This window comes from Pleurodeles waltl, chromosome 7, assembly GCF_031143425.1.
Source record: "Pleurodeles waltl isolate 20211129_DDA chromosome 7, aPleWal1.hap1.20221129, whole genome shotgun sequence".
NCBI lineage: Eukaryota > Metazoa > Chordata > Amphibia > Caudata > Salamandridae > Pleurodeles > Pleurodeles waltl.
This window is the reverse complement of record NC_090446.1, coordinates 177128278-177154942: the sequence shown is the minus strand read 5'-3', so window position 1 is coordinate 177154942 and position 26665 is coordinate 177128278. Positions and strand designations below refer to the sequence as shown.

Genomic DNA, 26665 nt, shown 5'->3' with positions numbered 1-26665 from the left:
AGGGGTCGGGGTAATTTTGTAGTCAGGGTTGGGACAGGTTTTTATGGGTGCGGGGTCAGGGTAATTTTGTATTTAGAGCGGGTGGGGGGTCGGGTTTTTAGGGGTGGGGATTGGGGTAATTTTGTATTCAGGGCAGGCGGGGTGGGTATTTAGGTGCAGGGGTGGGGGGTCGGGGTCATTCTGTTTTTACTGGTTGGGTAGTTTTATTTTTGGGGGTGCGGGTCGGTTTTTGGTCTCTGGGTGGGTGGGGGTATCAGGGTAGTTGTTCAAGGTGGGGGGTCGGGCACTTCTGTTTTTGGGGGTTGGGGTTCGGGGTAATTTTGTTTTTAGGGGTTTGGTTGTTTTATTTTTGGGTTGGGGGTCGGCTTTAGGGCTTATGGTTGGTGGGAGGTATCGGGGTAGTTTTTAAGGGTGGGGGGTCGGGGTACTTCTGTTTTTAGGGTAGGGGGTTTGCCGTTTCAACATATGCCTTTATTAGGCATGCGTTTACAATGAAAAATCGTTGTAAAGGCATGCGTGGTAAAGGCATGTGTGGAAACAACGCGGTCGTTGTTCAACCGCGTTGTTCAGACCGCGTTGTTGAGGCATGCGTGGTTGCCACATGCCTGGTTCCATCATACAACCAAATGGGAGAGCTGGTGTTGATTTGTTGACACAAACTATCTTGCTCCTATATTCACTTGATTGACAAGCTAAAGGAGGCGCCTATATGCTTGTGAGTGATACTTTATCTGATACGCTAGAAAAAGAATTCCAGGCACTCTGAAACATGCCAGTTTCTGCTGAAGATGGGCAAAAGCCCAGAAAAATATGACCAGAAATGAAAGCTCACTGCGGTCATACAAGAGGGAAACACTTTTCTACTTGTGACTAATTCGAATACTATGAACTGCTGCTACCAGAAAGAAATAGGAGAATGGGTGCTGATATGCTAGCAGTGTGCTAACTCCCCCCCCCTTTGATTATCAATAGTGATGTCTGAGGTAACAGCATGTAAGGCAGGTGTAATTTACACATTTATCCTTAACATCAGTGATCCATGCACTCACTCACCCATTCATTCCTCCACGTATGCGCGAACTCATCCCACCTTTGACTCATTCTCACATTCACCCACTTAACCATGTAGACTAACTCACTAATCAATGACAAAGCCCTTACATAAAAAAGTTAGACCAAATGACATTGTCAATGCTTGTTTAGTAAGAGTATTTGCATTAGGATCACATTCAGCAGATAAGTGTTTTCTCTTCCTGGGAGGTAACTGATTATTTGTGTGCTCCTATAAATATTGTTTTGAGGATGTAGAAGGAGTGGTATAAAGCAGACGGGGCTGTTTGGACTAGGGATTCCCACATCCCGAGGACTCATTATTTTTACATTTGAATTTTGCATGTAATAAATCAGCACCCTACTTACCTGGTAGCTCCGCACTTTTTGCAAGCCCTTCAGAAGAACACCAGCCTGCCAAGAAAACCATAAAGTCCCTATGGCCGAGTCACATTTTGGTACATGGGACGGACTTGTCCATTTCAGGACTTGTGGTTTGTACTCTTTTTTAGGTCTTTTGTACAGACAGTTGTTAGCTGTTTGTTGATAAAGGCTTATTGCATACATTACCAATATTTGTAGTGGGCTTTGCAGCAAATATTCGCTTATCATTTGTCGACTTTCTTGTCAATTTAGTTTGCTTGCTTCTTATTCAATGGATCTCCTTTCTTTTCTTGTGTGCTTGTCCTTCCCCTCGAGCATAGCTTCTTTACGATCCTTTGGAATGGATGATTTGCATTGTTCCAGGGCTCACATCAGGCAGCTACTTTTTTCTTTTTCTTTACGCACTCAATGGACATGCATGTATTTTCCTGCCCCTCCACAATATGCTGCGTCCCCTCTCAGACTGCTGTCCCCTAAGCTCTATGTGTTGCACCCAACACCTCTAAGCAATAGGTATATATATTTCCTGGGTTTGAATAAAGAGCAGATTTGATCAGGCTGTGTTCTTTTATCTCTTCTCTTTCACGTGTTGCATCAAAACGCAGGCCTTGGCACACAAAGGCAGAAATGATGGTCTGGGAAAGGCAGGGTGCTGCACACACAAAGTCTTTTATACATACCAGAGACTACAAAAATAACTCTTCTCCCCGAAATATTAAATCTGCTCCCCTGCACCAAAATGTCTGGCGCATTTCTTCCAGTTCCTGGTGCTATGAAACGTAAATGGCAACCGTTTTCTTGTAAATATGGACGCTTGTGACAGCTATTACGTTATTTAAGAACTTTCAGCCAGTCCTGGGTGGTATTTTAGGACACACATGTGGTAGCCTTTGTAAATTCTATTCAGAGTTTCCTGCGTAACATTTGAAAAATAAATCATGAAGATTGAAACTGTTGAATTAAATGTTCTATTTAATTTATTTTACCTTTTTATCAATGCTTTACATACAGGCACTGGCAAAGCTAGTAAATCATCACTCTCATTATCAAAGTAAGACCTATTGGCTTTGCCAATGCTTGTTACACCATGTGGTCCCTCTTATTATTGAGCCCATTTACTGTTTTTCAGAGAAAGAAGGCTACTGCAAACCTAATCCAATCCGTTGCTTTATTCCTGGGCGCTATGCTTGTGTCAATGACAGCGGGTGTCCAAAAGATGAGAAGTGCTGCAGCTCTCAGTGTGCAACTCAATGTCTACCTCCATTGAAAGGTACAAGAATGAGAAGCATGAAGGTGGGAAACCACACAGCTACCCCATTCAATCATACTGCCTACCAGCCTAACACTTTCTGATGATGAAACAATATGTGAACAATTAATGTACTTATGCATTTATGTTGTTTCTGGTATCATCTGACAGAGAGACCTGGAGTGTGTCCACCAGAGCGAGTCCATGCTCCAGACAGATTCAATGATAGCTTCTGTAACAGTGATAAAGACTGCCTCATGGATCAGAAGTGCTGCTTGGACAACGGTGACAAGTTTTGCAAGCCTCGCGCTAGAGGTACTCATGAATGCAACTTTTACCTTTTTACTTTTTTGACCACTGAAATTTGCACATGTTATGGTCAAATTCAACATCTTCAAGACTTTAAATTGTTGGTCTTATCTTAGCATTTCCTTCCTTCACTTGAGAGTTTCTCTCACAACAGAAAGCACTATAGTCAATGATGCGAAGGCATGTTTAGAACGCTCTACATGGGATGTTACCGTGTGGGATGTCCAGACCGTACCCCAATTATTGACTTGATGGATGTCTCACTTTAGAGAGCACTGAAAGCATTGACACCATCAGATCTCTTCCCCAGTCTCAAACACTAGAAACAATGGAAGTCTGTCAATCTCTCTCTCTCTGTCTCTCTCTCTCACTCTCGCTTTCTCTTTCTCTCCAGAGCACTAGTACATCTGGAATATACTCTGTATTTCTATTGATTAAATAGATACATGAAGCACTTTCTTTTCTCACTTACCTCTTCTTAAACCAATAAAACCATTGAAGCAGTTCCTAAATTCACAAAAAAAGTCACAATGGGGCAAAAATCATGGGAGTGAAAATTCATGCAGCTGTACTAACACGTCAATAATATTATTGCAATAAGCTCACATATGAGCAAACACACACATACACATTACACCGTAACTTCACTGAATAACATTGATTTTAATTTAGAGAAGTACAGTAGCTATAAACTGCTGTGAAACTGGTAGATTAACTATCCACCTTATCTGCGGCATTCCCACCTTGTTTAGGATGGTGTTAGTTAGTGGAATTTCTGTCTGTGGAATCCTTGTCATTGCACCATCTCCAGTGCAAAAGTGCAGAGCTAACTTTGTGTGAAAGGGTGAAAGTCCAGCTGGACTAGAAGAAGAATGTCATGGATTTAATTATGTCTGTCAAAAATATCAGAGTCAAATATTGACAACCAAAATGGAGTTAAAGTAAGTATACATTGGTAAAATAGCTTTATTACATATAGCTCCACATATATGTTCCTTGACGATGTACAAGTAGCTTTGTTGTACGTAGCTATAGAATGGAAAATCGGTAAATAACTAAATATACATACTTTGCTGATACTTTGATATTCAATATTTTATCTATAATATTCTTGTGGGACGATATTATTGTCCACGACATTCTGACGTGGAGCTGGTTCATCCATCTTATCTCGAGCTGCTGTCCTACCAACGTGTCTGGCAATGATCACTCGAGGACAGATCATCAGTGTCTTGAATGCACTGACATCTCTAAAATGAAAACAAGAATGTAAATAACAGAGTGGGAAAAGAACACGTGATCATCGTGCAGTACCTAAAAAAACTGACAGCCTGCCATCCTATGATAGAGGCACAGAACCATCTTTAATGGTACATTTAAATCAATCCTGCATCTGACACTATAAAGGAAATGTTAATTTCAGTGAAAAATGTGTGAAACCTTCTGTCACTTTCTACGCTTCAAATCCCCTCTCAAGATGTGTGTAATCTTTTGTCTCTTTGGTTCAATTAGAATCACCTCAATTAAGGCAAACATGATGTCACTCTTAAAAACTATATTTTACTGAGATAACCTCCTCCCTTCCGCAGTCCATCTGACTGAGAAACTGTGGATATGAGAACATGTTACAACATTGGGCACTCATATTTTGGCTTAAATCTCCAATAGGACTGAATGACAATTGACCAAATTAAGCAAAGGCTCAAAAAGACATAAAGGCTGCTGTACAATAAACCTCTGTGATTTTCTTTCTGCAGTTTTGTAGCTATGAACATTTCGTAGGTGAAACCCGATATTATTGGAAAAAGTGGCATGTTTGGGACCCCACTCACCACCCTAAAACTGAGCAATCTATATCGAATTTTGCACGTGCAAAGATTCCGTACTGAACTCTGGGCCATATTCACAAGCGTCTTGCCCTGCTCATGCGCCACCTTTTATGATGCACCGACAGCACAGGCTGCAGGCCCATATCTACAAGGCCACACAATGCCACTATGCATGGCTTTTAATGGCCTTGTTGATCTGCAGTAAGGCAATGTATCGCAAGTCGCTGTGTTGCCTTACTCTGCGCCAAAGAGGTGTTCCTTGGGTGTTGCAATGGGTGTTCCATCGTAACACTCATGGATTTTGATACATTCCCAGATTTACAAGGATTTGTAAACCTGGGAATGTGTCAAAAGTCTATGCCCTCCCTTAGGAGCCATAAGGGAGGTGCAATGAGGAGAAATACTTTATTTCTCCTTGTTTTTCCTTTTTAGGGGCGAGCGCAAAGCGCTCCATTCCCTGTAGTAATCTCTCTTTGGGATTCCAACCACACCCATGTCACTTGAGTCACTTTCATTGGTTCGTGGGCTTGCCTTTTAAAATCCGCTTGCTATAATTTGTGAAAGGCATGCGTACATCATGCCTTTTCCTTTGTTTAGCCCATCTACACAGCACCGGTAAACTACTAAAAACATACGTGGCTGGATGTTTTCAGCATGGTTTCCGGACTACTTTATCTGTTTATTTTCCACACAGCACGATCCAGCTGGGGTTTACATAGCGCGATTGTGCTTGTTTTTTCCGTTTTCAATTTCAGCACGATCGCGCTGCATTTTACATAGTGTGATCGCACTCCGATTTTTTTTCTTTTAATTTGTGTGGCAAGAAAAGTCCGGTTAGGAGTTTACAACTCTAACAGCTCTAACTCGAGCAAATGCGAGACCTGTTGCATTGAAAATGCTTGTTCTATGTGTGCTCCATTCTGTAGCACATATAGAAAGAGGAAAATGCCTCTCATGATTGTTTATGAGCAGGAAAGTGTCCCTTCCTGCACAAAAACAATCATCCCACAACATAGACACCCCTGCACAATGGTGCAAGGGTACCTGCATTTGTGCATGGCAGCATATTGTGCACTAGTGCGGTGAAGAGGATAGGAATGCGCTGAAGAAAGACTTGCAGTGCTGCCCTGCACCAAAAGATTGTAAATATGCCCCTCTGTTTCTTCAACTTTGATTAAGGATGATGGAAGGTCCGCAATAATTAACTGTGCAAAAAGGAAATTTCCTATGAAATGAGCTGTCAGCCATATATGTTTATAAACATATAGATATTCTTCTTGCAATAAACTTCACTTGAAGTTTGACTCTAGAAACACAAACATGTATCTGTTATGATTAGCAATGCAACCATTACCTGCCCCAATGAATGTTTATGATGTCTCAAAAGTATCACAAATCACAAAATCATCAATTAATTTGCTTGTTACAATCCATATCAATTGAAATAACCCTCCTACAACTGAGTTTTCTTTTAGCCCAACTGTAATAGATAGATAGATAGATAGATAGATAGATAGATAGATAGATAGATAGATAGATAGATAGATCGATAGATAGATAGATAGATATGTTTTAAACTCACATTATGGTTTTGTCTGAGTAAGCAACAATATATTCCGTTTTTAGAGTGAATTGCTTTTACTAAGATCATTTCTCCCATGCCTACTGCAATGTTCAATGGGCATTGGAAACAGGGCCCTTTGTCTATGCTCTACCCCCAGGCCTTTTCCCACCTCAACCTGCTGGACAAGGTCTTCAGTGATGTCCAGAGATCTTGGGTCATACAGTCTTCCCTGTGGACATGGTATTTGTTCTTTCTACTAACCCATAAAGCCCAGCTCTTCCCAATAGCTAGGAACACTCCTTTTGAACTTTCACCATATCTTGTGACCTTTCCCATTTAACCCAGGGCCTCCATTGCACCTTGGGCCCTTCCAGTGTGCAGTGGGAACAGACCATGGGTTTCAGACAATTGCTGTGCATTGTCCCCCAGGCCCCAAGAGTCTGCTGACTCAATGCCTTGTCTTAAGCCAAAACCTTTGCCCAGCTGCCTTGCCACCATAGCCTTCAGGGCATGACCTTCAGCCATGACCAACTGCATCTGAATGTAAGGTGTGGCTTTACTGAACTTCAAACTTTTGGACCACATAAGAGAAAATCAGGTCAGACTGTGAACTTCATGAAAGTGCATAACAAGTAATACATGTATGAATAAATAATTTGAGAGAATGTAATTAATTGGCCATGAGTCAGGACCCCAAATTATGAAAAAATTCAATTTACATCAAGGTATCTTGGGAGTGGTAACTCACAAAATGAAAAGAGTTATGACTTGATATCACATGTTTTCTATCTCTAGGTGTCCATACCTTGCCAATAAATCATATTAGAACCCATCCCCCAAAGTGTTCCCAATAACATGGTTGGCTCAAGGCCTATTAGGTCCATATGTAATGTTATCAATATAGATCATTACTATAATCATACTAAAAATGTAATAGTTTCTCACTCACTTGTGAACGTTGTTCAGGATATTCATTCTTTCTTTTTGTGTTTATTCTCAGAAATGATGAACCAATATAGCTATAATGTCTGTATAGCCCAGCTATGGAGGACTACAAAGCTAATAGAACATTCTGCCACAAGAGGCCAGAAAGTTCCAATGAAACAAAGGCCCCACAGCATATGAGGGGATTAAAATCCCCTCGGGCTCAGTGAGGCATTTGTTCATAGTAACAGCTGTGAAAGGCAGATATTGGAATGTTGGAGCTCTGGATTTCTACCAGCCATTAGAAGCAGTAATGTAAAGTACCCTTTTAAAAATAACTGAAAAAAATAATGGGAGCAGTATCCCCAATAGTACTTTACCGATGTTTGCCTTTGTGAGGTTGCAGGCTCTAGAGAGTATTTTATCTGTTCCATACCCAGAGAAAAGGAGAGCCTGCGGAACATGTTTTCCTTATGCAGAATCCGGGGTGTTTTTTTTCATTGATTCCTTTTTAATTCCTTCGAGTGTTGCTTTGTTTTTATGTACAGATTTAGGGCATCTTTAAGATAGCATGGGTTGGTTAAGGAGGAAAAAGAGGAAACAAAGAAAAGGAGCAGGTGAGTTTGGCAGCCTGTGGTTGGAAGGAGGTACAGACAAGCCAGGCACACATTTGTTCCATCAGACAGAATGGGAAGGGAGTCAAGTCAGCCCAAGATTGAACGTCAGGGCCCTAAACATTCAGGTTAAAAGAACAGTTTGATGTTGCTTGGGAAAATAGAAATGGTAGGGAGTGTTACAGGTAAGGGGAACTTAATTTGTTCAGAGAGTGGGGAGCTTGAGATAATTAATCTCAGCATGCTGAAAGGGAATTGAGATATGCATAGCACATGCTGAACATGTTCTAATTTTAGGTCGATCTTTTGAAAATCCAAAACCGACCTTGTGTTCAGTTTACAACAATTCCATCTATTAACGGCTCTGTCCTACTGACTTCTCACTTAAGATTATTATTATATATATGTAAATGTATTTCTATATACATCTATTTATCTCTCTCTCTCTCTCTCTCTATATATATATATATATATATATATATATATACATATATATATATATATACATACATACATACATACATATATGTGTTTATGTGTTTATGCATATACCTACACATATGCATGAATAGAGTTCGGTGGGCAGCCCGTTTAAGAACAGGTAATTCAAGTCCAGGCTTTGAATATGCATGTTGTGACCCTGATGGGCAAAAATTAGTTTGTAAGCCTGAGGTAAGGTGCCTTATACGTCATACAGCTGCTCAAAGGTGACCTGGTATGCAGCAATAACTATGTGGCTAGGCCATTCAAATTTCGTTACGACTGCAAAATGCGCAAAATTGTTAGTTTTGTGTTATATAAAAATGGATAAATCTCACGAATTTCACAGGGGTGAAATTTCCCACAGTTTTTTCAATGGGCCCTGGGTCAAGCAGAAATTTTTTCGCAGGAGACTGGTTTGAGCAGTAACTAGTCTGCAGATTAATCCCCTTGTTTGTATTACACATTATTTTTTTCAAATCAAGAGATGCAGTCTGTAAGGAAATGCCTCCTTGGCATGGTTGCCCCCTGACTTTTTGCCTTTGCTGATGCTATGTTTACAATTGAAAGTGTGCTGAGGCCTGCTAACCAGGCCCCAGCACCAGTGTTCTTTCCTTAACCTGTACTTTTGTATCCACAATTGGCAGACCCTGGCATCCAGATAAGTCCCTTGTAACTGGTACTTCTAGTACCAAGGGCCCTGATGCCAAGGAAGGTCTCTAAGGGCTGCAGCATGTCTTATGCCACCCTGGAGACCTCTCACTCAGCACAGACACACTGCTTGCCAGCTTGTGTGTGCTAGTGAGGACAAAACGAGTAAGTCGACATGGCACTCCCCTCAGGGTGCCATGCCAGCCTCTCACTGCCTATGCAGTATAGGTAAGACACCCCTCTAGCAGGCCTTACAGCCCTAAGGCAGGGTGCACTATACCATAGGTGAGGGTACCAGTGCATGAGCATGGTACCCCTACAGTGTCTAAACAAAACCTTAGACATTGTAAGTGCAGGGTAGCCATAAGAGTATATGGTCTGGGAGTCTGTCAAACACGAACTCCACAGCACCATAATGGCTACACTGAAAACTGGGAAGCTTGGTATCAAACTTCTCAGCACAATAAATGCACACTGATGCCAGTGTACATTTTATTGCAAAATACACCCCAGAGGGCACCTTAGAGGTGCCCCCTGAAACTTAACCGACTATCTGTGTAGGCTGACTAGTTCCAGCAGCCTGCCACACCAGAGACATGTTGCTGGCCCCATGGGGAGAGTGCCTTTGTCACTCTGAGGCCAGTAACAAAGCCTGCACTGGGTGGAGATGCTAACACCTCCCCCAGGCAGGAGCTGTGACACCTGGCGGTGAGCCTCAAAGGCTCACCCCTTTGTCACAGCCCAGCAGGGCACTCCAGCTTAGTGGAGTTGCCCGCCCCCTCCGGCCACGGCCCCCACTTTTGGCGGCAAGGCTGGAGGGAACAAAGAAAGCAACAAGGAGGAGTCACTGGCCAGTCAGGACAGCCCCTAAGGTGTCCTGAGCTGAAGTGACTCTAACTTTTAGAAATCCTCCATCTTGCAGATGGAGGATTCCCCCAATAGGGTTAGGATTGTGACCCCCTCCCCTTGGGAGGAGGCACAAAGAGGGTGTACCCACCCTCAGGACTGGTAGCCATTGGCTACTAACCCCCCAGACCTAAACACGCCCTTAAATTTAGTATTTAAGGGCTACCCTGAACCCTAGAAAATTAGATTCCTGCAACTACAAGAAGAAGGACTGCCTAGCTGAAAACCCCTGCAGAGGAAGACCAGAAGACGACAACTGCCTTGGCTCCAGAAACTCACCGGCCTGTCTCCTGCCTTCCAAAGATCCTGCTCCAGCGACGCCTTCCAAAGGGACCAGCGACCTCGACATCCTCTGAGGACTGCCCCTGCTTCGAAAAGACAAGAAACTCCCGAGGACAGCGGACCTGCTCCAAGAAAAGCTGCAACTTTGTTTCCAGCAGCTTTAAAGATCCCTGCAAGCTCCCCGCAAGAAGCGTGAGACTTGCAACACTGCACCCGGCGACCCCGACTCGGCTGGTGGAGATCCGACGCCTCAGGAGGGACCCCAGGACTACTCTGATACTGTGAGTACCAAAACCTGTCCCCCCTGAGCCCCCACAGCGCCGCCTGCAGAGGGAATCCCGAGGCTTCCCCTGACCGCGACTCTTTGAATCCAAAGTCCCGACGCCTGGGAGAGACCCTGCACCCGCAGCCCCCAGGACCTGAAGGACCGGACTTTCACTGGAGAAGTGACCCCCAGGAGTCCCTCTCCCTTGCCCAAGTGGAGGTTTCCCCGAGGAATCCCCCCCTTGCCTGCCTGCAGCGCTGAAGAGATCCCGAGATCTCTCATAGACTAACATTGCGAACCCGACGCCTGTTTCTACACTGCACCCGGCCGCCCCCGCGCTGCTGAGGGTGAAATTTCTGTGTGGGCTTGTGTCCCCCCCGGTGCCCTACAAAACCCCCCTGGTCTGCCCTCCGAAGACGCGGGTACTTACCTGCAAGCAGACCGGAACCGGGGCACCCCCTTCTCTCCATTCTAGCCTATGTGTTTTGGGCACCACTTTGAACTCTGCACCTGACCGGCCCTGAGCTGCTGGTGTGGTGACTTTGGGGTTGCTCTGAACCCCCAGCGGTGGGCTACCTTGGACCAAGAACTGAACCCTGTAAGTGTCTTACTTACCTGGTTAACCTAACAAATACTTACCTCCCCTAGGAACTGTGAAAATTGCACTGTGTCCACTTTTAAAACAGCTATTTGTGAATAACTTGAAAAGTATACATGCAATTTTGATGATTTAAAGTTCCCAAAGTACTTACCTGCAATACCTTTCGAATAAGATATTACATGTAGAATTTGAACCTGTGGTTCTTAAAATAAACTAAGAAAAGATATTTTTCTATATAAAAACCTATTGGCTGGATTTGTCTCTGAGTGTGTGTACCTCATTTATTGTCTATGTGTATGTACAACAAATGCTTAACACTACTCCTTGGATAAGCCTACTGCTCGACCACACTACCACAAAATAGAGCATTAGTATTATCTATTTTTACCACTATTTTACCTCTAAGGGGAACCCTTGGACTCTGTGCATGCTATTCCTTACTTTGAAATAGCACATACAGAGCCAACTTCCTACATTGGTGGATCAGCGGTGGGGTACAAGACTTTGCATTTGCTGGACTACTCAGCCAATACCTGATCACACGACAAATTCCAAAATTGTCATTAGAAATTGATTTTTGCAATTTGAAAAGTTTTCTAAATTCTTTAAAGTCCTGCTAGGGCCTTGTGTTAGTCCCTGTTAGCATTTCTTTTAGAGTTTAAAAGTTTGTAAAAGTTTGAATTAGATTCTAGAACCAGTTTTAGATTCTTAAAAAGTATTCCAACTTTTAGAAGCAAAATGTCTAGCACAGATGTGACTGTGGTGGAACTCGACACCACACCTTACCTCCATCTACAGATGAGAGAGCTAAGGTCACTCTGTAAACTAAAGAAAATAGCAATGGGCCCCAAACCTACCAAAGTACAGCTCCAGGAGCTTTTGGCAGAGTTTGAAAAGGCCAACCCCTCTGAGGATGGCAACTCAGAGGATGAAGATAGTGACTTGGAGGGAAATTCCCCCCCTCCAGTCCTACTTAGGGAGAGCAGGGCTTCTCAAGCCCTGACTCCACAAATAATAGTCAGAGATGCTGGTTCCCTCACAGGAGGGACCAACAACTCTGAAATCACTGAGGATAACTCCAGTGAAGAGGACATCCAGTTAGCCAGGATGGCCAAAAGATTGGCTTTGGAAAGACAGATCCTAGCCATAGAGAGGGAAAGACAAGAGATGGGCCTAGGACCCATCAATGGTGGCAGCAACATAAATAGGGTCAGAGATTCTCCTGACATGTTGAAAATCCCTAAAGGGATTGTAACTAAATATGAAGATGGTGATGACATCACCAAATGGTTCACAGCTTTTGAGAGGGCTTGTGTAACCAGAAAAGTGAACAGATCTCACTGGGGTGCTCTCCTTTGGGAAATGTTCACAGGAAAGTGTAGGGATAGACTCCTCACACTCTCTGGACAAGATGCAGAATCTTATGACCTCATGAAGGGTACCCTGATTGAGGGCTTTGGATTCTCCACTGAGGAGTATAGGATTAGATTCAGGGGGGCTCAAAAATCCTCGAGCCAGACCTGGGTTGACTTTGTAGACTACTCAGTGAAAACACTAGATGGTTGGATTCAAGGCAGTGGTGTAAGTAATTATGATGGGCTGTACAATTTATTTGTGAAAGAACACCTGTTAAGTAATTGTTTCAATGATAAACTGCATCAGCATCTGGTAGACCTAGGACCAATTTCTCCCCAAGAATTGGGAAAGAAGGCGGACCATTGGGTCAAGACAAGGGTGTCCAAGACTTCAACAGGGGGTGACCAAAAGAAAGGGGTCACAAAGACTCCCCAGGGGAAGGGTGATGAGACAACCAAAACTAAAAATAGTAAAGAGTCTTCTACAGGCCCCCAAAAACCTGCACAGGAGGGTGGGCCCAGAGCCTCTTCACAAAACAATGGGTACAAGGGTAAAAACTTTGATCCCAAAAAGGCCTGGTGTCATAGCTGTAAACAGCATGGACACCAAACTGGAGACAAGGCCTGTCCCAAGAAAGGTTCCACTCCAAACTCCCATCCAGGTAACACTGGTATGGCTAGTCTCCAAGTGGGATCAACAGTGTGCCCAGAGCAAATCAGGGTCCACACTGAAGCTACTCTAGTTTCTGAGGGTGGGGTGGATTTAGCCACACTAGCTGTCTGGCCGCCTAACATGCAAAAATACAGACAGCAACTCTTGATTAATGGGACTAGAATAGAGGGTCTGAGGGATACAGGTGCCAGTGTCACCATGGTGACAGAGAAACTGGTTTCCCCTGGCCAATACCTGACTGGAAAAACTTACACAGTCACCAACGCTGACAATCAGAGAAAAGTACATCCCATGGCAATGGTTACTTTAGAATGGGGAGGGGTCAATGGCCTGAAACAGGTGGTGGTCTCCTCAAATATCCCAGTGGACTGTCTGCTTGGAAATGACCTGGAGTCCTCAGCATGGGCTGAGGTAGAACTAAAAACCCATGCAGCAATGCTGGGTATCCCTGAACTGGTGTGTGTGAAAACAAGAGCACAATGCAAGGCACAGGGTGAAAAAGTAGAGCTGGAGTCTGGAAAAATGGCCCAGCCTACCAAGAGAACAGGAAAGTCAGTTGGGAAACCAACTGCAACACAGCAAAAGAAAGGGAACCTCTCTTCTCAGGAAGAAGTTCTGCCCTCTGAGGGAACTGAGCCTTTGGAGCTTGAACCTTACCAGGTTGAGCTCTTAGGCCCAGGGGGACCCTCAAGGGAGGAGCTGTGTAAGGGACAAGAAACCTGTCCCTCTCTTGAAGGCCTTAGGCAGCAAGCTGCTGAAGAGTCCAAAGGCAAGAAAAATGGAACACATAGGGTCTATTGGGAAGATGGACTCCTGTACACTGAGGCCAGAGACCCCAAACCTGGTGCCACTAGGAGAGTGGTAGTGCCTCAGCTGTTCAGGAAGTTCATCCTAACATTGGCCCATGACATTCCCCTTGCTGGACATTTGGGACAAACCAAGACGTGGGAGAGGTTAGTCAACCACTTCTACTGGCCCAATATGTCCAACATGGTTAAGGAGTTTTGCCTCTCCTGCCCCACCTGTCAAGCCAGTGGTAAGACAGGTGGGCATCCAAAGGCCCCCCTCATTCCACTTCCAGTGGTGGGGGTGCCCTTTGAAAGAGTGGGTGTGGACATAGTTGGTCCACTAGAACCTCCCACAGCCTCAGGAAATATGTATATCCTGGTAGTAGTGGATCATGCTACCAGGTACCCTGAAGCTATTCCCCTTAGGTCGACTACTGCCCCTGCAGTAGCCAAGGCCCTCATTGGTATCTTTACCAGAGTGGGTTTCCCTAAGGAGGTGGTGTCTGACAGAGGTACCAACTTCATGTCAGCATACCTAAAGCACATGTGGAATGAGTGTGGAGTGACTTATAAATTCACTACACCTTACCATCCACAAACTAATGGCTTAGTTGAGAGATTCAACAAGACATTAAAGGGCATGATCATGGGGCTCCCAGAAAAACTCAAAAGGAGATGGGATGTCCTCCTGCCATGTCTGCTTTTCGCTTACAGGGAGGTACCACAGAAGGGAGTAGGGTTCTCACCCTTTGAACTTCTGTTTGGTCATCCTGTAAGGGGACCACTTGCCCTTGTTAAAGAAGGCTGGGAGAGACCTCTCCATGAGCCTAAACAGGACATAGTGGACTATGTACTTGGCCTTCGCTCTAGAATGGCAGAGTACATGGAAAAGGCAACCAAAAACCTTGAGGCCAGCCAACAACTCCAGAAGTTTTGGTATGACCAAAAGGCTGCACTGGTTGAGTTCCAACCAGGGCAGAAAGTCTGGGTTCTGGAGCCTGTGGCTCCCAGGGCACTCCAGGACAAATGGAGTGGCCCTTACCCAGTACTAGAAAGGAAGAGTCAGGTCACCTACCTGGTGGACCTGGGCACAAGCAGGAGCCCCAAGAGGGTGATCCATGTAAACCGCCTTAAGCTCTTCCACGACAGGGCTGATGTCAATCTGTTGATGGTAACAGATGAGGATCAGGAGGCAGAGAGTGAACCTCTCCCTGATCTTCTGTCATCAGACCCAAAAGATGGCACAGTAGATGGAGTGATCTACTCAGACACCCTCTCTGGCCAACAGCAAGCTGATTGTAGGAGAGTCCTACAACAGTTCCCTGAGCTTTTCTCCTTAACCCCTGGTCAGACACACCTGTGTACCCATGATGTGGACACAGGAGACAGCATGCCTGTCAAAAACAAAATCTTTAGACAGTCTGACCATGTTAAGGAAAGCATCAAGGTGGAAGTCCACAAGATGCTGGAATTGGGAGTAATTGAGCGCTCTGACAGCCCCTGGGCTAGCCCAGTGGTCTTAGTCCCCAAACCTCACACCAAAGATGGAAAGAAAGAGATGAGGTTTTGTGTGGACTACAGAGGGCTCAATTCTGTCACCAAGACAGATGCTCATCCAATTCCAAGAGCTGATGAGCTCATAGATAAATTAGGTGCTGCCAAATTCTTAAGTACCTTTGACTTGACAGCAGGGTACTGGCAAATAAAAATGGCACCTGGAGCAAAAGAGAAAACAGCATTCTCCACACCTGATGGGCATTATCAGTTTACTGTTATGCCCTTTGGTTTAAAGAATGCCCCTGCCGCCTTCCAAAGGTTGGTGAATCAAGTCCTTGCTGGCTTGGAGTCCTTTAGCACAGCTTATCTTGATGATATTGCTGTCTTTAGCTCCACCTGGCAGGATCACCTGGTCCACCTGAAGAAGGTTTTGAAGGCTCTGCAATCTGCAGGCCTCTCTATCAAGGCATCCAAATGCCAGATAGGGCAGGGAACTGTGGTTTACTTGGGCCACCTTGTAGGTGGAGGCCAAGTTCAGCCACTCCAACCCAAGATCCAGACTATTCTGGACTGGGTAGCTCCAAAAACCCAGACTCAAGTCAGGGCATTCCTTGGCTTGACTGGGTATTACAGGAGGTTTGTGAAGGGATATGGATCCATTGTGACAGCCCTCACTGAACTCACCTCCAAGAAAATGCCCAAGAAAGTGAACTGGACTGTGGAATGCCAACAGGCCTTTGACACCCTGAAACAAGCAATGTGCTCAGCACCAGTTCTAAAAGCTCCAGATTATTCTAAGCAGTTCATTGTGCAGACTGATGCCTCTGAACATGGGATAGGGGCAGTTTTGTCCCAAACAAATGATGATGGCCTTGACCAGCCTGTTGCTTTCATTAGCAGGAGGTTACTCCCCAGGGAGCAGCGTTGGAGTGCCATTGAGAGGGAGGCCTTTGCTGTGGTTTGGTCCCTGAAGAAGCTGAGACCATACCTCTTTGGGACTCACTTCCTAGTTCAAACTGACCACAGACCTCTCAAATGGCTGATGCAAATGAAAGGTGAAAATCCTAAACTGTTGAGGTGGTCCATCTCCCTACAGGGAATGGACTTTATAGTGGAACACAGACCTGGGACTGCCCATGCCAATGCAGATGGCCTTTCCAGGTTCTTCCACTTAGAAAATGAAGACTCTCTTGGGAAAGGTTAGTCTCATCCTCTTTCGTTTGGGGGGGGGTTGTGTAAGGAAATGCCTCCTTGGCATGGTTGCCCCCTGACTTTTTGCCTTTGCTGATGCTATGTTTACAATTGAAAGTGTGCTGAGGCCTGCTAACCAGGCCCCAGCACCAGTGTTCTTTCCTTAACCTGTACTTTTGTATCCACAATTGGCAGACCCTGGCATCCAGATAAGTCCCTTGTAACTGGTACTTCTAGTACCAAGGGCCCTGATGCCAAGGAAGGTCTCTAAGGGCTGCAGCATGTCTTATGCCACCCTGGAGACCTCTCACTCAGCACAGACACACTGCTTGCCAGCTTGTGTGTGCTAGTGAGGACAAAACGAGTAAGTCGACATGGCACTCCCCTCAGGGTGCCATGCCAGCCTCTCACTGCCTATGCAGTATAGGTAAGACACCCCTCTAGCAGGCCTTACAGCCCTAAGGCAGGGTGCACTATACCATAGGTGAGGGTACCAGTGCATGAGCATGGTACCCCTACAGTGTCTAAACAAAACCTTAGACATTGTAAGTGCAGGGTAGCCATAAGAGTATATGGTCTGGGAGTCTGTCAAACACGAACTCCACAGCACCATAATGGCTACACTGAAAACTGGGAAGCTTGGTATCAAACTTCTCAGCACAATAAATGCACACTGATGCCAGTGTACATTTTATTGCAAAATACACCCCAGAGGGCACCTTAGAGGTGCCCCCTGAAACTTAACCGACTATCTGTGTAGGCTGACTAGTTCCAGCAGCCTGCCACACCAGAGACATGTTGCTGGCCCCATGGGGAGAGTGCCTTTGTCACTCTGAGGCCAGTAACAAAGCCTGCACTGGGTGGAGATGCTAACACCTCCCCCAGGCAGGAGCTGTGACACCTGGCGGTGAGCCTCAAAGGCTCACTCCTTTGTCACAGCCCAGCAGGGCACTCCAGCTTAGTGGAGTTGCCCGCCCCCTCCGGCCACGGCCCCCACTTTTGGCGGCAAGGCTGGAGGGAACAAAGAAAGCAACAAGGAGGAGTCACTGGCCAGTCAGGACAGCCCCTAAGGTGTCCTGAGCTGAAGTGACTCTAACTTTTAGAAATCCTCCATCTTGCAGATGGAGGATTCCCCCAATAGGGTTAGGATTGTGACCCCCTCCCCTTGGGAGGAGGCACAAAGAGGGTGTACCCACCCTCAGGACTGGTAGCCATTGGCTACTAACCCCCCAGACCTAAACACGCCCTTAAATTTAGTATTTATGGGCTACCCTGAACCCTAGAAAATTAGATTCCTGCAACTACAAGAAGAAGGACTGCCTAGCTGAAAACCCCTGCAGAGGAAGACCAGAAGACGACAACTGCCTTGGCTCCAGAAACTCACCGGCCTGTCTCCTGCCTTCCAAAGATCCTGCTCCAGCGACGCCTTCCAAAGGGACCAGCGACCTCGACATCCTCTGAGGACTGCCCCTGCTTCGAAAAGACAAGAAACTCCCGAGGACAGCGGACCTGCTCCAAGAAAAGCTGCAACTTTGTTTCCAGCAGCTTTAAAGATCCCTGCAAGCTCCCCGCAAGAAGCGTGAGACTTGCAACACTGCACCCGGCGACCCCGACTCGGCTGGTGGAGATCCGACGCCTCAGGAGGGACCCCAGGACTACTCTGATACTGTGAGTACCAAAACCTGTCCCCCCTGAGCCCCCACAGCGCCGCCTGCAGAGGGAATCCCGAGGCTTCCCCTGACCGCGACTCTTTGAATCCAAAGTCCCGACGCCTGGGAGAGACCCTGCACCCGCAGCCCCCAGGACCTGAAGGACCGGACTTTCACTGGAGAAGTGACCCCCAGGAGTCCCTCTCCCTTGCCCAAGTGGAGGTTTCCCCGAGGAATCCCCCCCTTGCCTGCCTGCAGCGCTGAAGAGATCCCGAGATCTCTCATAGACTAACATTGCGAACCCGACGCCTGTTTCTACACTGCACCCGGCCGCCCCCGCGCTGCTGAGGGTGAAATTTCTGTGTGGGCTTGTGTCCCCCCCGGTGCCCTACAAAACCCCCCTGGTCTGCCCTCCGAAAACGCGGGTACTTACCTGCAAGCAGACCGGAACCGGGGCACCCCCTTCTCTCCATTCTAGCCTATGTGTTTTGGGCACCACTTTGAACTCTGCACCTGACCGGCCCTGAGCTGCTGGTGTGGTGACTTTGGGGTTGCTCTGAACCCCCAGCGGTGGGCTACCTTGGACCAAGAACTGAACCCTGTAAGTGTCTTACTTACCTGGTTAACCTAACAAATACTTACCTCCCCTAGGAACTGTGAAAATTGCACTGTGTCCACTTTTAAAACAGCTATTTGTGAATAACTTGAAAAGTATACATGCAATTTTGATGATTTAAAGTTCCCAAAGTACTTACCTGCAATACCTTTCGAATAAGATATTACATGTAGAATTTGAACCTGTGGTTCTTAAAATAAACTAAGAAAAGATATTTTTCTATATAAAAACCTATTGGCTGGATTTGTCTCTGAGTGTGTGTACCTCATTTATTGTCTATGTGTATGTACAACAAATGCTTAACACTACTCCTTGGATAAGCCTACTGCTCGACCACACTACCACAAAATAGAGCATTAGTATTATCTATTTTTACCACTATTTTACCTCTAAGGGGAACCCTTGGACTCTGTGCATGCTATTCCTTACTTTGAAATAGCACATACAGAGCCAACTTCCTACACAGTCACATTTATTTTTTCTGCCAACTAAATATATCACAAAGTAAACTTCATACAAACTTGTTTACTTTTGCATAATTATTATGTCATTTCATGTAATTTTCCCAAATGCTCACAATTTTGCACACCCATACTTTTAGCTCCACTGATAGCTTCACCTTAGGGTTCTCCTGGTCAACTGGTGCTGAGATATATTGCAGCACTTTTTGGCTTGCCCTGAGTCATTGTCAGCTTGCACCATGTCTACATGCTTCGGCTCAAGGTCTTCCTTATTCTGGACTCTGAATTCGTGACATTGTGGAGTTTGAGAGGCGAGGCACTCCCTTTTGAAACGCCTATTGTGTTTTGCCACTCGGAGAAATAGGTGGTCTTCCATTTATCTTCACAGGTACAGGGCATCAAAAAAAGAATGACACCATTTTTTTTCTATGCCTGAAACAGATTGGGTCCTGTTCTGTCATCCCTAAATTGTGTTAATGAATCCTCTATGGCTGATGCTATAAATAAAACAGACTAAAACACAGCCCTGCCAAGTACCGCTCATCAGGCATTAGTCTAACGCATTTGAGTGTGATGGTCCGCACCAACGCGCTGAAATGCATTCATCGGGAATTACAGCACTACTTAGCTGAAATGCAGAGTGCTGTTACAATGCACCATGTCATGGCTGTGTAAGCTGCAGTAGCGCAGCGCGCGCTGCTCCAGGCAGGCTAAGGGGCTGGCAGCTTGCAGCTCTGCAACTACTGCTCTCTCGCAGCACTATATCCAGTGCTTTAAATGGGCCGGTACTGTCCGGTACTGAGTACCGGCACTTTTTTTGTTTTTAAGTTTGAGAGGGAGAGTACCTGCACTTCTCAAGATAAACGTAATACTTTTAATTGGAGAGTACCGGCACTTCTCAGAAGCAAGCAGGTACTCTGACACAGAGTACCTGCACTTCTATTTTTCCATTTCAAGCACTGACTATATCTAAGTTAGACCCCCCGCCCCCCCCCCCTGGGCCAGACACATGAGCATAACTAATGTCACAGTCAGTGCCCGGCAACCATTGCTTGTAAGAAGACCTTGTGTGAGAGGCACAGTTATAGGCTAAGATCAGTGGAGGGGTGAGAGTTACATTCCGTCCTGCTGAGGTGTAACCTGTGGTACGAGCGGGCGGCATTAAAGTGTTGGCTGCGCTTTAGTTTGGGCAAACTGAGTCAAATGCGTGTGGCACCTCAGGCAGCTCCTCTGACCTCAGCGCTGGCGCTCCTCGCACCGGTCTGCAGGGGAGGGCGGGTAAGGAGAGGGGAGCAGGCTGAGAGCCACTGCTCACCCCCGCTGGAATGGTGATGGATGCACACTGGGATCCGACTCGCCCACGCCAGCCCACGGGAGTGTGTGATAGACTACAGTGGAGTGCAGACTAGCTCAGAGCTGCCGGATCTCACAGCCGTGCACCTTGGGGGTGAGATATCACTTATGCACAGATTAGGATCGCCTACAAGTGACGATCCCGTGACCCCAGCGCCTGCATCAAGGAAGTGCCTCAGTGAACGCTGGTATTGCCCTAATTAAGTAAATATTTCTGTCATGCCATAACCGTAATTTAATTCCTTAGAGAGCTGTGCATCTATCAGCCTCTTTAATAAAAGTGGGCGGCACAGCGCACCAGACCCGGGGCGGTGCTCAGGTAGTGATTTTAATTATACCGCTCAGTATGTTCACTGGGTTAGTAAAGTACACTTCCATTTCTTGTGCTTTGCAGCAGTTTTAAGATCGTCTTAGAGTTTCTTGTTGCCGAGATGGGTGTAATTTCTGATATGTATGTTCCCTCATCTTCAATGCTTGATTGTACTTCCGAGACAGTATCACTCATAGTTGTTGAAATGTCATTCATAATTACACTGAAATTATGAAAATGTCACACATAGCAATCTAAAACCTTGGCAGCTATGAAAATAAATAATATCACAAGGCCCGGCATTTTAAAGTTTCTTTTCCCATTATTGTTTTGTACAGACAAGCTCGGAGAATGCCCGCCGGCACCTTCTAGTAAATCGCCCACAATGAAAAGAGAGGATTTCTGCACCTCGGACAGTGAGTGTGTCGGGGACCTGAAGTGCTGCCTCGCGGAGACAGGGCGCACATGTCTGCCATCTCTTCTGGAAGGTATGTGGCTGATGTTCTGATGTTAATAGGCTGCAAAGCTTTATACTTGTGAATCTCCCTAAAGGTGTGTGTGTTGTGTGTGTGCGGAAGAGATAACGTGCTGTACAGGGAGTGCAGAATTATTAGGCAAATGAGTATTTTGACCACATCATCCTCTTTATGCATGTTGTCTTACTCCAAGCTGTATAGGCTCGAAAGCCTACTACCAATTAAGCATATTAGGTGATGTGCAGCTCTGTAATGAGAAGGGGTGTGGTCTAATGACATCAACACCCTATATCAGGTGTGCATAATTATTAGGCAACTTCCTTTCCTTTGGCAAAATGGGTCAAAAGAAGGACTTGACAGGCTCAGAAAAGTCAAAAATAGTGAGATATCTTGCAGAGGGATGCAGCACTCTTAAAATTGCAAAGCTTCTGAAGCGTGATCATCGAACAATCAAGCGTTTCATTCAAAATAGTCAACAGGGTCGCAAGAAGCGTGTGGAAAAACCAAGGCGCAAAATAACTGCCCATGAACTGAGAAAAGTCAAGCGTGCAGCTGCCACGATGCTACTTGCCACCAGTTTGGCCATATTTCAGAGCTGCAACATCACTGGAGTGCCCAAAAGCACAAGGTGTGCAATACTCAGAGACATGGCCAAGGTAAGAAAGGCTGAAAGACGACCACCACTGAACAAGACACACAAGCTGAAACGTCAAGACTGGGCCAAGAAATATCTCAAGACTGATTTTTCTAAGGTTTTATGGACTGATGAAATGAGAGTGAGTCTTGATGGGCCAGATGGATGGGCCCGTGGCTGGATTGGTAAAGGGCAGAGAGCTCCAGTCCGACTCAGACGCCAGCAAGGTGGAGGTGGAGTACTGGTTTGGGCTGGTATCATCAAAGATGAGCTTGTGGGGCCTTTTCGGGTTGAGGATGGAGTCAAGCTCAACTCCCAGTCCTACTGCCAGTTCCTGGAAGACACCTTCTTCAAGCAGTGGTACAGGAAGAAGTCTGCATCCTTCAAGAAAAACATGATTTTCATGCAGGGCAATGCTCCATCACACGCGTCCAAGTACTCCACAGCGTGGCTGGCAAGAAAGGGTATAAAAGAAGGAAATCTAATGACATGGCCTCCTTGTTCACCTGATCTGAACCCCATTGAGAACCTGTGGTCCATCATCAAATGTGAGATTTACAAGGAGGGAAAACAGTACACCTCTCTGAACAGTGTCTGGGAGGCTGTGGTTGCTGCTGCACGCAATGTTGATGGTGAACAGATCAAAACACTGACAGAATCCATGGATGGCAGGCTTTTGAGCGTCCTTGCAAAGAAAGGTGGCTATATTGGTCACTGATTTGTTTTTGTTTTGTTTTTGAATGTCAGAAATGTATATTTGTGAATGTTGAGATGTTATATTGGTTTCACTGGTAATAATAAATAATTGAAATGGGTATATATTTGTTTTTTGTTAAGTTGCCTAATAATGATGCACAGTAATAGTCACCTGCACACACAGATATCCCCCTAACATAGCTAAAACTAAAAACAAACTAAAAACTACTTCCAAAAATATTCAGCTTTGATATTAATGAGTTTTTTGGGTTCATTGAGAACATGGTTGTTGTTCAATAATAAAATTAATCCTCAAAAATACAACTTGCCTAATAATTCTGCACTCCCTGTATGAGAGAGAGAGAGATAACTCTGTAAGTTAGGTTTCTTTAGAGTCTCTGGTTGGGATGATATTAAGATACTGCTTTTATAGGCTGTATAAAAATGTCCACTTGTATGCTTTTGTGGAAAACATCATGAACAACGGCTGAGAAGTAGGCAATGAGGGAGTTTAACAATGTCCTTTTGTAAATACAGGCGTTGTCCCTTGCTATGGCAATCGCCCCTCTTTGCTGTGAGGTAGCTCCAACTTGGAAGCCACCTGATGCAGAACCTAATGCTTTAAGTGCAGGTCTAGCACAAGAATACCATGTAAGTGAATAGGTAGATTCCGGCTTGAAGATGTGGACAGCTTATATTTTAGAGCTGTGAAGGGCTGCATGGTGAGATCAAGTTAGCCTGGAAGCAACCAGTCATAAGCAGAGTCACTTAGTGATTAAGACTGCAGTGACCCACGAGGGCACAGCTTTAGTCTCTCACCCAGACTGTCTTCCAGAAGACTGACAATCCAGTCAGCATTTCATGTAGCAGCCAGGAAAACATGACGTCCATCTGATGTCTGTAACAGACATGAGTCTGGCAATGGACAGGAAGGAATGATTGAAAACAGAAGCCCACGAAGCTTACAGAGCTCACTCTGGCAGACCACTTTGCATGATGTAGAAGCATATACATAACTTTTACATATGTCACATCTCTCCACAAAAGAATCCAAAAGCATACAGGTAAAGGCAGCAGAGTTCGAGGCAACGGGAATAATTGATATTTTTCCTACAAAGCATGAAGACGCAATCCAAGGCAAGTGGCTGAAAAGCAGTAATGCCATGCCCAGTCCCACTCCACCATATGGACCTAATACAGCAGGGTTACCTAACAAAGGACAGAGTTGTGAGAAAGAGAAGAAAATACCTGGACACAAAGGTTGGAAAGTACCTGACAAAGGCGGAAGTTACGACTGAGGGTTCCAACAACTACAAGGGGACAGAACAAAGATTACTTACTTTGCGAGGATGACCCTATTTTACCCTCCTTTAGCTCTATTGGTTCGGGAACTAACTCTAAAAAATATTTATATGATTAGGTCTATTCCATGCTTGTGTCCAGAGGTGGGGTCAATGTCATAGATAAGAAGTATGATCAGGAAGAGAAACGAAGTGGTATCCAGTGTACCAATGTCACTGGCTGTAGGTAGCCTCTGCCCAGCTTCCACACCTCTGAATGAGTACGCAACTTTGGAGGTTAATCTTTCTGTAAAGCCAACACCCTGCCTCACATGAGGAGTCTGGAAGGTGAGTAATCTATGCAGTGCAGCTTGTCTCGATCAGATCCTCCAGTTGGTGATGAATATTCCAATAAGTAGCTGACTACACCCTTCTACTTAGGTCATCAAGGTCAAAGGTCTCGCTCAGGGTCCTCCCAGCCATTGGCAAGCACTTTTGGTATTTATTTCAGAGCAAAGGAGGTGGGTCATTTACTGTTCGTTCAGAAAGTGACAGCTGAGTCAAGTTGCTTGAGTAAATAGTAAATTCTCTACAAGTCTTGTCTGAGGAATCTGAGATTACTACGTTCTCCACTGGAGTTTGCAGCGCTGGGTTTTCTGTTACCATCAATATACAGAATTCAGATCCTCTAGGATAAGGGATTTGGCAGTGCTACATAATTTCTTTACTTACAACTTGGCATAGCCCAGCTGACTTCAGAAGCACTGCATCTGACTGTAGTCAACTGAGCATCTGTGGTGTCTACGCCATATGTAAAAGAAGAGTAAAAAGGAGCATCGCAAAATAGTGATAACCCTTCTGCCAAATCAACCCAGCAGAGGTCATAGGGAGGCAGCTGAACTAAGGCTTGGCACTTGACAAAGGCCAAAGTCCTAGACAACTAATGCACAAATTCAGATGATGGAATCCTCTGCCCATGACCATAACAGGAAACACTTTGCTATAACAATCATTTAATTTGCAATTGCAAACTAATTGTATTGCAGTATAAAATAATACTAATGTCACAGCATTCAGGTGATCAGAGCTTCAAATAAAGTAATACCGTTGCTTGTAAGTACAGCTAGTTTGAAGCACGGTTTCAGTTTTTAGTTCACTCTACTTGCAGTTTAGCTGTCTATCAGCCCTATTTTTACCAATAAAGTGTGGGCTTTCGGTCTGTCCCTTCCTCAAGATTCAGTAGCGTTCTTTTTTGCCTATTTCAGCTCTCTCTTTCTGAATCAGTGGCTTTACACTTTATTTCTGAGTTCGTCCCTCCCCGAGAAACTTTTTAGTCTTTCAATTTGTTGATTGTTTGGGTTGTATCCTTCTCACTGCTATTCTATATCAATTGAAGCAAATGGCTGGTCATTATATTAATTTTTTTCTTTCGTCCCTTCCTCGTTCTCCTCATTCATCCCTATCTTGTTTCTCTCTCCCACTCTACTGTCAATGTGCTGTACCTTTGTTGTTTCTGACACACACACCGCATGTTCTTGTTTTTATTGTGCCCCATTGCTGCAGCCTAACTCCTCACTCATCCTTTTCCCCTGTCATCAGTGGGGCTGGTGGACATTGTGGCATCACTTCATGCCGTGCTAGCTGGCTTCCTTATCTCCCTAGCCCTAACCCACATCATCTCCATCCCTCATCCTAGCTCATCCTTTGCCCAGTAATCTATACCATGCTTCATAGGTACCAGTCATCCTTTGCTCCTTTAAAATTATAAAGTGAGACTGATTGTCATGGCAAATGCTTTGTCAAAAAATGCAAAACGGTAGAAGGATTGTCTGGAACTGGAAAAGATTAAAACAGTACAATCATACATTAGCCGCCATCGGACTGTTCTAAGGACAAGCCCCGCTGTCATCCAGCTGATGAACTGCGAAAAACACTCACGGACGTTTCTTTATTTCAGCTAAACCGGGTGTCTGCCCACCACATCCGATATGCATACGTGGTGCGCGTGCGACGTGCACCAATGACAGCGGGTGCGTGGAGGACCTGAAGTGCTGCAACTTCCGGTGTGGAACAGCGTGTGTGAAGCCACTTAAAGGTACAGTATACAGTGTACTGGAACCAAAGGCATTCCAAAGCAAAGCCGTCTTTCTGGATGAAGTATGACCATTTTGTTGGTAGACGCCAGTGCCCAATGCTCCAGTATTGGTGCCAGTTAGGCCAGGCAAAATGTGCGCTACGCCAACAGTAAATTTGTGTTACTCCTATTATGTGAAATGCACAAAGGTATGCTATTACGCCACATCGTGTAAGGTATCATTGTAGAAAGGAACAAATGCCTTCCAAGTGAAAGGTATGAGATCTTGCTCTAATAGAACTGTCAAATGTGAAATATCTCAATAAGTCACACTCAGAAATGGCAACTTAAAAATTATATAAATATATCATATATATATGAAGCTTTGGAAAGTCGCACCTCAAATGCATGATAGTAAGGACAGCAATGTCGTATGAGTTTCTTCGCTTGGATTTCGGGTAAGGAAAGACTACACAGCCCACAGTAGATTGTAAAGATTTTCAA

General features: G+C 45.2%; 1 protein-coding gene and 1 long non-coding RNA gene across 3 annotated transcripts in view; one reads left to right on the top strand and one right to left on the bottom strand.

The window, feature by feature from the left end:
• WFDC3 (WAP four-disulfide core domain 3) overlaps positions 1–26665 on the top strand; it is a 271764-nt gene that overhangs the window by 170286 nt on the left and 74813 nt on the right. For both annotated transcript variants that reach the window (XM_069243494.1, XM_069243495.1), the window contains 4 exons: positions 2564–2704; positions 2855–2998; positions 21340–21489; positions 26045–26182. In XM_069243494.1, coding sequence (XP_069099595.1) covers positions 2564–2704; positions 2855–2998; positions 21340–21489; positions 26045–26182 — 573 coding nt within the window. The remainder of the gene's footprint in view (positions 1–2563; positions 2705–2854; positions 2999–21339; positions 21490–26044; positions 26183–26665) is intronic.
• Positions 3941–26064, bottom strand: LOC138303925 (uncharacterized). The gene is made up of 2 exons (XR_011205467.1): positions 25953–26064; positions 3941–4242 (listed from the first exon to the last, which is right to left on the bottom strand). It is a non-coding gene; the product is annotated as an uncharacterized lncRNA (long non-coding RNA).